Source organism: Petaurus breviceps, unplaced genomic scaffold (assembly GCF_028583685.1).
Source record: "Petaurus breviceps papuanus isolate PSGF00001 unplaced genomic scaffold, PetGlider_PUasm1.0 355, whole genome shotgun sequence".
Taxonomy (NCBI): domain Eukaryota; kingdom Metazoa; phylum Chordata; class Mammalia; order Diprotodontia; family Petauridae; genus Petaurus; species Petaurus breviceps.
Genome location: NW_027186289.1, coordinates 3,287,424 through 3,300,685, shown reverse-complemented (window position 1 = coordinate 3,300,685; position 13,262 = coordinate 3,287,424). Strand labels below are relative to the sequence as shown.

The 13,262-nt window shown below is 45.1% G+C and overlaps 1 protein-coding gene across 6 annotated transcripts in view; it reads left to right on the top strand.

Annotated features, from left to right (window-relative positions):
• LOC138168161 (zinc finger protein 883-like) overlaps positions 1 to 12,448 on the top strand; it is a 21,374-nt gene extending 8,926 nt beyond the window's left edge. For 3 of the 6 annotated variants that reach the window (XM_069097202.1, XM_069097203.1, XM_069097201.1), the window contains exons 3-5: positions 4,180 to 4,306; positions 4,987 to 5,088; positions 11,181 to 12,448. In XM_069097202.1, coding sequence (XP_068953303.1) covers positions 4,180 to 4,306; positions 4,987 to 5,088; positions 11,181 to 12,280 — 1,329 coding nt within the window. In that variant the 3' untranslated portion in view covers positions 12,281 to 12,448. Of the gene's footprint in view, positions 1 to 2,027; positions 2,103 to 4,179; positions 4,368 to 4,986; positions 5,089 to 11,180 lie in introns of all 6 variants that reach the window. The other 3 variants (XM_069097206.1, XM_069097205.1, XM_069097204.1) reach the window with 3 other exon arrangements.
• The last annotated feature ends 814 nt before the right edge of the window (positions 12,449 to 13,262 follow it).

Genomic DNA, 13,262 nt, shown 5'->3' with positions numbered 1-13,262 from the left:
CTTTTTTTTTTTTTTAAGCAATTGGGGTTAAGTAAGTTGCTCAAGGTTACAGGGCCAGGTGTTTCTGGGTGGGTGCTGTGTCTGAGTCCGGATTCGATCCCAGGTCATCCCGACACTGGAGCCAGTGCTCTTACTCACTGTGCTACCTGGCTGCCCCTCCAATCTCACTTCTGTATGAAAAATCAGTCAGTCAGAGACTCTGCAGTGACCCTCCCAGTACAGAGGCCTCTGACTGGCATCTGGAGACATTCCCAACCCAGCGCCGCTCTTCCATGTGCTCTGTGATCCAGCTACGCTGGCCCACCTCAGCAGGCCACAGCCTCCTGCCTGGCTTGCTCCATCTCGCCCCTGCAGCCCTGCCTCCCTCTAGGCCTCAGCCTGGATCCTGGCGCCTGCTGGTGCCCTTGCCCTCTCGGCTCACTTTCCATCCCTCTGTAGGTATCCTGGTTATTTCCTTGTCTCCCCGTTAGAATGGAAGCTCCTTGAGAGCAGACTGTGCTTCTGCCTGCTCCTGTCCCCCCAGCTCTTAGCGGGGCTGGGCCAGGGTAAGGCACTTGTGGAGTGACCAGTGGGCGGATCTGCAGGAGGCTGAGGAAGCAGTTTCATGGGGAGTCTCACTAGGGTGCACTTGCTGCCAGCAGGGTTGGCTTTAATTCTTGTTTATTTGCTTTCCAAATCTTACTAGAGATTTCCCACTGCAGGCGTGGCTTTTCAGAAATTCCTCAGCTTGCCCTCCTTGATGTAGGCTAGCCCTTCCTGACGGCGTGCTCACTCTTGGTGCTGGCGCGGGCCGGTGCTGGTCCGAGGACGTGGGCCCTTAGTGTCTGGGGCAGTGCTGTGGGTTCAGTGCAGGGGGGCTGCTTCTTTTTTTTTTTTGAACTCTTTTTTTTAATGCTTTATTAACTTCTGATTTACATCATTCGTTTCCGCCAGATTTTGAGTTACAAATTTTCTCCCCGTTTTTCCCCCACCCATCCCCCCAAAACAGCAGTCCCACAGGATATCCCCACCTCCAATCTGCTCTCTCCCATATTTTCTCCCATACCTGTTTCGACTTTTCCAGTGGATCTCTATGCCTCAGTGCCTGTATATCTTATTTCTTATTTACATGTAGGATGGTATTAATAATAGTATATATATATATGTGTGTATATATACACACACACACACACACACACATATATATATATATTTGAATATTTGATTTTAAAACTTTCAATTCCAGATTCATTCCCTTCCCCCCCTGCCACCCACCCCCACTGGGGAGACAAGCAGTTCAGTATAGGTTGTATATGTGCGGCTAATGCAAAACAATAACATAGTAGATATATTGTAAAAGACTGACTATATTTCCCTCTCTCCTATCCCACCTCCCACTTGTTCTATTCTCTACTTTGATCCTGTCCCTTATCAAAAGTGGGTGCTTCCAACTTCCCTTCCCCCCAGCCTGCCCTCCCTTCCATCATCCCCCCTCTTATCCCCTTCCCCCCCTATTCTCCTGGAGGGTGAGATCCTCTATTTAGTGTGTATTTCCCTCCCTCCTCAAACCAGATTCAATAGGAATAAGGTTGACCCATTCCCTTTTGCTTTCCTATTCTAACCCTCCATTGTAACCATTTTCCCTTGCCTCTTCTGTATGAGATAGTTTGCCCCATTCTGTCTCTCCCCATCTCCTCTCATTATATTCCTCTCACCTCTTAATTTCACCTTTTAAGTATCATCCCTTTCTGTTAAATTGGTCCCGTGCCCTCTATCTATGTATACCTGTAAACATATATACACACATTCACATATGTATTCATATGCCCGCATACCCTCATATAAAGACATATATATATATATATATTTCTATTCCCTTCAACTACTGAGAAAAGTTTCATAAGTTACAATTGTTGTTTTTCCGGAATGTTAATAGTTCAACTTTGATAAGTTCCTTATGATTTCTTTTCCCTGTTTACCTTCTCATGCTTCTCTTGCTTCTTGTATCTGAATGTCAAATTTTCTATTCAACTCTGTTTTTTTTTCAGCAAGAATGCTTGAAAGTCCTGTATTCTACTGAATGACCATATTTTCCCCTGAAACATGATACTCAGTTTTGCTGGGTAGGTGACTCTTGGTTTTAATCCCAGCTCCCTTGCCCTCCGGAATATCATATTCCAAGCCCTTCGATCCCTCAGTGTAGAAGCTGCCAGATCCTGGGTTATCCTGATTGTGTTTCCACAATATTCAAATTGTTTCTTCCTGGCTGCTTGTAATATTCTCTCCTTAATCTGGGAATTCCGGAACCTGGCTATAATATTCCTAGAAGTTTTCTTTTTGGGATTTTTTTTCAGGAGGTGATCGGTGGATTCTTTCAACCCCTATTTTGCCCTCTCGTTCTAAAACATCAGGGCAGTTTTCTTTGAGAACTTCCTGGAGGATGCTTTTTAGGTTCTTACTTTGGTCATGGCTTTCAGGTAGTCCAATAATTTTTAAATTATCTCTCCTGGATCTATTTTCCAGGTCAGGGTTTTTTCCCATGAGATATTTCACATTGCCTTCTATTCTTTCATTTGTTTGGATCTGTTTAACAGCATCTTGATTTCTCATAAAGTCATTAGCTTCCATTTGCTCCAATCTAATTCTGAAGCAATGATTCTCCTCAGTGAGCTTTTGAGATTCTTTTTCCATCTGGCAAATTCGAGTTTTTAAGGCATTCTTCTCCTCATTGCCTTTTTGAGCCTCCTTTGCCATTTGAGTTAGTCTATATTTTTAAGGTGTTATTTTCTTCAGTCAGGCTGTTGACTCTCATTTCATAATTTTCTTGCATTGTTCTCATTTCTCTTCCCAATTTTTCCTCCACTTCTCTTATCTGCTTCTTAAGGTCCTCTATGGCCTGTAACCAGCTTGTATTTTCCTTTGAAGCTTTTGGTGCAGGAGTTCTGACTTCACTGTTTTCCTCCTGTTCCATGCTCTGCTCCTTCTTATCTCCAAAATAGGAGTGTAATGTTGGAATCTTCTGTCTGCTTTGTTTCCTTTGCCTGCTCATTTTGCCACTCAATGATTTGACTTTTGGGCTTTTTGCCACAGTAGGACTGCCACCAGACAGGGGTGTTTTCTTCCCAAACGCTGGGGTTTTCTCAGCTGCTGGAGGTATTAGATGGGTGCCCTCTCTGAGGTCTCTACATGCTCTGGCAAGCTGGACACACACCCCAGGACCTCCACCCTAGACTGCAATCCAGATCCAAGCAGGTTAAAGCAAGAGTGATTACCCCTCAGACTGGTGCTTGGTCCCCCTACACTCTGCAGGCCAGGAGCTGAAGCCACCACGTGGCGCTGGCAGGCTGTGCTGGCGTCTCAGCGGTTTCTCACCCTGGGGGTAAAAGCCACGAACTCCCACTTACTGGGTCCCAAAGTCCAGACTGCACTGACCTCTCACCTTGTCCTTCGCATCTATGTATTGATAAATCTGGATACGGCCACAGCTGCTGCTGATCTGGAGTCCCTCTGGCCAGGCTGGTCAGGCCCGCCCTGGGGCTAAAGCCTTGGCGTGGTCCTGGGCTCAGCTCCCAGAGCGCTGCGCTGGCCGATTCCTGCCGGCCTGCCGGGCTGTCCTCAGCTGGAGGTTAGCTTCTCTGTGTCATTTTGTGGGTTCTGCAGCTCCAAAGTTTGTTTAGAGTCCCCTTTTTACATGGATTGGGGAGGGTGGAAGCCGGAGCCACGGGAAGGTCGTGCTTCTACTCCGCCATCTTGGCTCCGACCCCACCAAGTCGTCTTAAACTTACCGCACCTCTTAAACTGGGGGTCGGACCCCATATGGGGTTTAAGCTTCAGAGGTGCAACCCTAGAGGACCTTCCCTGCCCCCTCTACTTTCAACAACTGCTGTACTAGCAGTTTCCTGGATGTTTGTTTAACTTCGCCCTATTCCTTTTCCTTGCCATACTTCAGTCTTTCTAATGACCTCCACCTCCTCCTCTGCATCCTCCTGAAGGTCCTTGCCTCCAGCGCCCCTTCTTCCCCTTGCGGCCTCTCTTCTCTTATCCTCTTCCCACAACCTTCTCTGACAAAGCCGAATAGTCGGTAGTTAGCATGGAGTATCCCAGACTCTCAGTGACGTGAGCCCCCTGCCAGCTTGGTGGGTTTTCTGTTGATTGTGAGAGCGATGGTCTTTATGGGATGTGATGTGCTTGCCGTTTCAGTGTCCAGTGACGTTCCGGGACGTGGCCGTGGACTTCTCCCAGGAGGAATGGAGCCTCCTAAGCCTGGCCCAGAGGGCCCTGTACAGGGACGTGATGCTGGAGAACTATGAGAACCTGGTGTCTGTGGGTGAGGACCCCCGCCCCTGTGACTCGGGCACCTCTGCTTTCTCCCCTCTGCCTGCCCCCAGGTTTGAAGTGCTGCCCCAAGGTGTTGTTTAATGTTCAAGAATCATATTTGCATACATAGATGCAGACACACACATATGTGTCTGTGTACTCAGTGCATCTACACGTGTGTGCTTGTAGACTCATGTCTGTATGTGTACTCATTGCATATGTTTGTGTGTGTTATAAATATAGGCAGAGATGGGAAAGAAAGAGAGAGAGAGGCAGAGAACAGGAGAGGGAGGGAGGCAGAGAGTGCTGGATGGGGAAGCTGATGGGGGGGCGAGGTCAGAAGCCTTGGGATGTTTGTGCCTCTGCTCCTGGCCCATGGCTGTGCCATGGCTTCCTTCAGCTCCTCTGCATTCTGCACTTCTCATTCATAACTTCTTGGTAAAAGTCGCAGGGCAGATACCTGAAGACATGGAAAGATCCCCCAGGCCAAGGATCTTCCCAAGCCCCTGTCAGACGTGTGACCTGCCTCTGGCCTGGGATAGAACATGGTAGAACACAGAATGTCCTCAAGAGGCCCTTTTCACCATCATCTGCACCTTCTTAGCATCTTGTCTTTGCCCAGAGGGTAAAGAGGCCACAGTGACTTCTGAGAGCTCTCCAGCCCAAAGCCTTTCCCCATTGTATCTCCAGGAGCTGGGCTTCCAGTGTCCAAATCCGATGTGATCTGCCTGTTGGAGAGAGGAACAGCTCCATATAAGCCTAAGGGGAAAGTTCCAAGAGGTACCTGCCCAGGTGAGTGAGTGACAGGTGGAGAGGATTGTGGGCCTTCAGATCCAGGCACATTTGAATGACTGGCCAGGTATTCTCAAAGCCCCAAGGCATTTGGGGAGCACCTTTGGGCATCAGCTTCCTACCATTGCTGATATCTATCATCCCCCTCCAGCCCATTGCCATTCTTACAGAAAGTGATATTTGGAAAAACTTAAAAAAAAAATTCTATCCATTATGCTACTTTTTAAATAATATCTCCATCTCTTGAAATAATGTTTGACCTCACTGATGTTGAGGAAATGTAAATTAAAGCATCTTTAAGGTTTAAAACTGTACCTGACACACAGGCAAAAATAGTAATAAGGAATAAGATTCAGACTGGGGGTTTGTGGAGAGAAAGGTTCCTCCATTGCTGGGGGAGTCAGTTCTGTTCCTTTTGTGTTTCTGAGATTCCTAATTTCATATAACCCGGGCCATGCCAAGCTGCATAAAACCAGTCCTTAATGCTTCACACGCAGGGTTTCCACATCTTTTGAAAAATAGTATTTTGAAAGAATACTTTTGTCTTGAGGCCTTTTCTTCTTCCGTTCTATAATATCCTGTTTATAGGATCGAGAGATCCTGTGGTTTGAATACTATGAGACTTCTTAGAGTGGGTGGCCCTTTTCTTTCCTAAGAAAATGGGCCTCCATTCTCTGCTGCACCCATGACAAAATTAGGTGCCTTTTTCTACACAGCCTTGCCAACAAGGATTTTTTAAAAATGCTTCTTGCAAGTCTTATGACCGTATCTCCTAGGAGTTGTTCCTTCTGAATTTTAACAGTTATTGGAGAATTCTAACAGTTTATTGAGAAATCCTTAGTGCTGTTTTGTCACTCACCACCTGTCTGTGGAGCAACAGGTTGCTCTTTTATAAATTTGTCTCAGTGCCTTATGGACTCTGAATCGCTTTTTAAATGGTCCTCTGTCAGGGAGCTTTCCTTCTTTGGGCTCCTCAGCTCTATTTTTTTGTATCAATCAGCCAGCATTTATTGAGCACTTCCTATATGCTGGTGCCCGAGGATATTTACAAAACCAAGAACAGCCCCTTCCCTCGAGGCGCTTACGTTTTAAAAGAGGGCATATGTAAATGATGGGGCACGGCGGGCAGAGAGCCAGGCCTGGAGTCAGGGAGAGTCAAGGCCAGTGGGAGCCTGGGCAGTCTGCTCCCCTCTGATGGCCTCAGTTTCCTGATCTGTAAGTGCGGGTGATCATGGCATCTTCCTCCCAGGAGTGTTGTAAGATCAGATGAGATGTAGCTATAACGTGCTTGGCACAGTGCCTGGCACAGAGGGAGTGCTAGATAAATGGTAGCTATCCCTTTTATCATTGTTGGCGGTGTTACAAGACACACACAGAATGGGCAGGCAGTCACCTCAGAGGGCAAGGCTCAGACGGCTGGGGGGGAGGGCCGGGAGGCCGGCGTCACTGAATGTGCAGGGGAGTCAGCTGTAAGAGGACTGGAAAGGGAGGAGGCTTTGAATGCCAAGCAGAGCATCCTGTGTTTGCTTCTGGAGGTGATAGGGAGCCCCTGGACTTTGTTGAGTAGAGATGAGACATGATCATGTGTATGTTAGGAAAATCTCTTTGATGGCATAATGGAGGATGCCCTGGAGTGGGGAGAGCCGCCAGCTGCGTTGCAGTGGTCCTGGAGGGGGGGAGCATCAGGTGAGTAGTTGGGTCAGAGAGGACACCTGTCGGAGAGATGCTGCACAGGTGAAGTCGACCAGCGCTGGCACCATGTTGGACACACAGGCCCAGAGAAAGTGAGGAGTGCAGGGCATGCCCAGGTTGGGAGCCTGAGAGAACTGGCTGGATGTGTCACCCTTCGCAGGAATAGGGAAGGCAGGAGGTGCAGGAGGACTGAGTCCTGGAGACAGCTGAAAGGCAGAGAGAGGAGACTGGAGGTCAGCAGAGATATTTGGGCAGGAGAGGTAGATGTGAGAATCACCAGCACAAGTAGCAGAAGGCACCTGGATGACAGGAGACGGAGAAGGAGCTCAGAGCAAATGGTCTCCATTCTTTTCTGTAAAAATATAAGGCAAAGTTTTCAGCTGAGAGAGTGGGAGGATGGGGAGGCCTGAAGGTCTGGAAGATCTGTGGGGAGTGAAGGGAAAGTCGATTAGGGAGGTATAGTAGGATTGCCCAGCAGCAGTGAGGGCCCAGCTGAGGATGGGTTCAGGCAGAATGACTGCATGATTTTCTCCATCTGCGCTCGTAAGAGTGTGTAAGAGTGAAAGCTACAGATGGTGGGAGTGATCTGAAACTGAGGCCAGGGATTCAAGAGAGGACAGTGTGGAGTTGAGTGGTTTCACCAAGGAGTCCAGATGGGGAGAAGAGGAGAGAGTGGCTAGTGCGGGGGAGATGGCCTGGGAGAGGTCCTGGTGAGGATGAAGAGCAGGCATGTAAGGGAAGGCTGAGGGAGGGGTGAAGACCCAATAGATTATGGTCAGATGAGGGGATTTCAGAGATCTTGTATATGGAGGTGGGTGATGGCAAGATCCAGGGTGGGACCATCTTTGTATGTGGCTAAGGAGGGGGTGGCATAGCAGCTTGTAGGGAGTGATTAGGTTGGGGAATTGAGAGGTTTGGGTAGAAGAGAGTCAGTATGTGTGTTGAAGTCCCCTAGTGGGAGGGCAGGAGTTGGGGAGAAGAGAAATATTGTGAAAGCATATTTGTTGCCTATGGAGCAGGCATTTCAGAGAACATGGCAAAAGGAGTAGCTTTACAGTGAAAGATTGTGGGAGTTGGGTTAAGGGGATGGGAGGAAGGGGAAGTAAACTTCAGTAATGACAGTGGGGGGGAGGGTGTTCAGTGTCATTGATGGGGAGAGCATGTTTCTGAGTCATTGAAGAAGGAGATCGAGTAGGTTGTCCACAGGTAGGTGAGGGGAAGAATTCTTTTTTTCTTAATTAATTAATTTTTTAAAAGCAATCAGGGTTAAGTAACTTGCTCAAGGTTACACAGCCAGTTATTTCTGGGTGTAGTGCTAAGTATCAGAGCCCAGATTTGATCCCAGGTCATCCTGACTCCGGGGCTGGTGCTCTTACTCACTGAGCCACCTGGCTGCCCCCTTTTCTTAATTTATATGTATATGTTTTCTTTCTACATAATTTTATTTTCTAATATCTCTTTGCCTGCTTCCCTGTGGGGAAAGCTATCACTTAGAAAAAAGAAAGAAGAAAAAAAAACACCTTCCAAAAGTAAACCCACATCCATCAAATCTAGCTGTGTATGCTGTGTTCCTGCCCTGAGGTCCCCCTGCCTTTTCAGAGAGGCATTGTGTATGTTGTGCTGGTCAGGCTTACTTGACTCAGCATCTGTCTTCCTATGCCCCCTGTATTCTTCATGTGCATTGTTCTTCAGGTAATATAATGTTCCATTACAGCCAGGTCCTGATCTGTGAATAAGGAACCCCAAAAGTGGTCACGTTATTTAAATTTATCCTGCATATTTCCACTGGGCTGGAACCATTTACCATATTTTCCATAATTATAATGTTCAATAGTTTGAATTCAGATCTGTGTGATTCTGTCAGGAGCTTCATTATTTTCTACTAATCAGGGACCTTGCTGTGTTCAAGCTAGTTAGTTTGTTGAGCCGTTCTCTAATTCTTGGCAATTATTTTGTTTCTGGCTCTTTGTAACTGTAAAAACAGCTCCTATGAGTATATTCATGTATTTCAAACCTCTACTTCTGTTTTGTTTTTAACCTTTTTGGGAGAATACTTAGCAATGGGGAGATCTTAGTGAAACCGAAGCCACGTTTTGGTCACATTCTTGGTGTAATTCTAAATTGTTTCCAGAAGGGTTGGATTAATTTCCCAACATCATGTTAATGATTGTCTTTCCACGACCCCCCAGTAGTGACTGTCACCATCTTTTGTCATCATTACCAGTGTTCTGGGTGTGAGATAAAACCTTAGAGTTGTTTTGATTTACATAATAATAATTTGCAGAAATTTGGAAAAATCTTCCATGTGTTCATTAAAGCTTTCATTTCTACATTTTAGGATTGTTTGTTCATTTTCTTTGATTCCTTATCCATTGGGGAATTGCTGTAGGTGTGAGGCGTATATACAAACACATACACAAACATGCACCATGAACACACACACATTTAATTTCCCACACATTTTGGTTATCAGAGTAAGAAAATTTTCTCCCTTTGACCTCTTTCTTTCTTGTCCTAATTACATTGATTTTGATTGGTGCAAAAACTTTTCAGTTTCCCATAAGAGTACTCATCCATCTTGTTTTGTCTCCTGTGTCCCTAATTTGGTTAAGACTTCTTCCTCTAGCCGTAGCTGTGGGAGATTGCTAATCAGCTTCCTCCCTGATTCTTCATATTATGGTATGTGAATTCTTCCATATTCTCTTTTGGGTTTTTTCCCCTTGCATGTCCTCATAGATCTTTTTGTGGTACAGAGTGCAAATGTTGGTTTCAATGAAGGTTCTGCCTGGCAATTCCTATTGGACGGGTTCTTCCCCAAGTAGTTTGCTTTCTTGGGTTTATTAAGTTGTTTCTAATCTGTCCCTGACCTCTCTTCTGATTTTAAACAGTGCTAAATTGTTTTAAGGGAAAAAAACTCCTAAACCATCAGTGTATACAGGAGATTGTAAAAGATAGATAAACAGACAGACAGACAGACAGATAGATAGATAGATAGATAGATAGATAGATAGATAGATAGATAGACAGACAGACAGCATGGATGGACAGACCCAGAGAGAGAGATAGACAGACAGAAAGAAGGGAAGGGGAATAAACATTTGTATAACAACTGCTGTGTGCCAAGCATGATACCCAAAGTGCTTTTACAAATAGTATCTCATTGGATAGAGTGTGTGTAAATTAAGTGTTTGCTATGTGGGGAGACATAGAGATGATGGCTGGAGTGAAGCCAAAATTATTATTTGATAAATTTGTTTCATTGTAGTTCAGAAGGAAAAGTGGCTCCTTATTGTGCTATCTGCTTTGCTGAAAGCCCATACAGACATGTGAGAGCAGAAGGCATCCTAGGGTACAAGTGCTGCAAGAAAAGCTTTCAGCAAAAATGTGCCATGTCTCCAATAATAAGAAAAACCTAAATCAAAAAAAACGGCCAATGATAGAACTCATGGAACTCAGTGATTGTGAGGAAGCAAAGCAGATGAGTAGAGAGCTGAGCCAACTCTTCTGGAAATTAGTTTTGAATCCTCTGAGAACACTTGATGCCCTAGCGACCTGGAGACCCCCTGTGGAACTTCGGTGCCAGCAGAGTCCATGACAGGCAGATGTCCTCTGTGTCAGAGCATCACTTTGTGGTCACAAAACACTGATAGGTATGCATTGCTTGGAGTACTTGGAACAAAAGGCAGTGTGTAAATGCAATGGAAGATGGTTATAGACGATTATGAGGAATCACAAATCTGAATGTGAGGCGGTATAAAGGGAAGAGAGCAGAGCCATCAGCACAGAATGCCCGTGTGCACTCTTCTAAATGATGCCATGTCAGAGCTGTCCAGCACAGCTTCCTGGGCCCTCATTGTATCAAGTAATAAATAAGGACTCACACTTTTTAGTACAGAGACAAAGGACTAGGGATTGCTGTGTTTTTGTTTTTTGTTTAAATGTTTTTCTTTGTCATGAGGAGAGTTCAGTTGAGAGGGCAGAGAGTGAAAGGCAAGTAACTGGACAGAAAAAAGGAAACAAAAAGTCTTGAACAAAATATGTTTTAGGTCAAATTTTATCTCAACAGCTACAGGTATTTAAATGTATACAGTGGAATATGGTAGAGAAAAATGAGAAAACTAAGCATACAAAACTTTAAAAAGAGAGAGATTAGAAATGATTATACATGTCATTGATGATTTACTGATTGCCAGCCCCACTCCAGACATAATGCCTATATCTTAATCATTGTTTTCATCTTCCTTATCTTCTCTATGTAATTTTCATCGTTTCCATTGGTAGGGGTTGATGTTGCATAAGTTTTCCTGTATTTAATGGTATGCTTCATTTTTGAGTTTTTAGTAGCACAGTATTATTTAATTAACTTTACCTCATTGAGCTATTCTCTGGTTTCCACTTAGACTTCGGTAAATGTCGAAGAGCACATGATGGAGAGAAAGTGTATGACTGTAAGGAATGTGGGAAAGCCTTTGTGAAAAGGTCAACACTTATTGAACATCAGAGAATTCATATTGGAGCCAAACCCTATGAATGTAATTCATGTGGAAAAGCCTTCACTTGGTGGCGAAATTTTATGGAACATCAGAGGACTCACACTGGAGAGAAACCTTTTGAATGTAATGAATGTGGGAAAACTTTCAGTCGGAGGGGAACCCTTCTTAGCCATCAGAGTAATCATACTGGAGTAAAGCCCTTCGAGTGTCAGGAGTGTGGGAAAGCCTTCAGTCAGAAGGGGCTCCTTGCTAACCATCAGAGGACTCATACAGGAGTGAAACCCTTTGAGTGCAATGAATGTGGGAAAGCCTTCTGTCAGAAGGGAAACCTAATGAGCCATCAGAGGACTCATACTGGTGTGAAACCATTTGAATGTAAAGAATGTGGAAAAGCCTTCAGTGAGAGGGGCACCCTTATTAGACACCAGAGAATTCATACGGGAGTGAAACCCTTTGAATGTAAGGAATGTGGGAAGGCCTTCAGTGAAAAGGGCACCCTTATTAGCCATCAGAGAATTCATTCTGGAGTGAAACCCTTTGAGTGTAATGAATGTGGGAAAGCCTTCAGTCGGAGAGGAACGCTTGTTAGTCATCAGATGACTCATATTGGAATGAAACCCTTTGAATGTAATGAATGTGGGAAAGCCTTTGGTTGGAAAGGACATCTTGTAAGTCATCAGCGAATTCATACTGGAATGCAACCATTTGAATGTGGTGAATGTGGGAAAGCCTTTAGTCAGAAGGGCCTTCTAATTAGCCATCAGAGAACCCATACTGGAGTGAAGCCCTTTGAATGTACTGAGTGTGGGAAAGCCTTTAGTCAGAAGGGAAACCTCATTAGACACCAGAGAACTCACTCTGGGGTGAAGTGCTTTCAGTGTCATACATGTGGGGAAGTCTTCAGTCACAAGGGACACCTCATTCGACACCAGAGAACTCATGCTTCGGTGAAGTCCTTTGAATGTCACGACTGGAGAAGCTACTGCTTAGAAAAGAAAACTTACTGAATGTAGGAGAGTTTATAATTGGGAGAAAACTTTTTCAAATAATGTATAGAGTTAATTATCTAAATACACAGATAACAATAAAGAATAACTATTCTGAAAATTATTTCCATCATTTCGATTTTGATGAATAAAAATATTTACAGTGATTTTTATACAATGGCAACAAAATGGTCCTGTTTGTTTCTCTATGACTTTTGGAACTATTCTGTTTCTGTTTTCAAGGATGATTTGATTGCTGTTACTTGTAGTCTGGGGGACAACATTCTCACTTTGTTTTCTTTTGTTCACACCACTTAACAAAAGCAAATGAGGAATTAGAACTCCTACCTCAAGGAGGCAAGCTTGACCTCAGAGGTATTCCTGCAAAGTGGTAGGCTATCACATTGTGGATGGGGATACCTTAATCACAAGAAATGGGATGGGCAAAAAGAGGGTAAGGTCACATTACTTATTAAGACATCTTAGGTGGTGATTGTTTAAGGGAAGAAAAGGAGCCATTTTGTCATTGGAGTATCCTTAAGGTCACTTGTACACAAAGCGGACCTAGACAAGTAATCCAGAACACATCCCAAGCAGGCTCCAGAGGCCTCTGCTTCTTAGGATCCCAAACTTCCCTCAAGAGTCGGCTCTGATGCCCCCTCCTACAGGCAGCCCAGGCCCAGCCTTCCCCTCCAAGGCTGCCTTACACCTACTTTATGTGTATCTTTTAAAAAAAATTGGAGGCAGTTGGGGTTCTGTGACTTGTCCAGTGTCATACAGCCAGTAAGTGTCTGAGGCTGGATTTGAACTCGGCTCCTGCTGACTCCAGGGATGGTGCCCTGCCTTTTCAGAGTGCTTGGTATGTGGCACAGCCCCATAACACCAGAGCATGCCGGGGCTAGCAAGGGCCGCTCGGGGCAGCGAAAAGCGTTTCTTAGAAAGCAGTGTTGGGGGAAAGAAGTGGCTCAAAGACAGATGAGGCATCCTGCTTAGGGCGCAACCC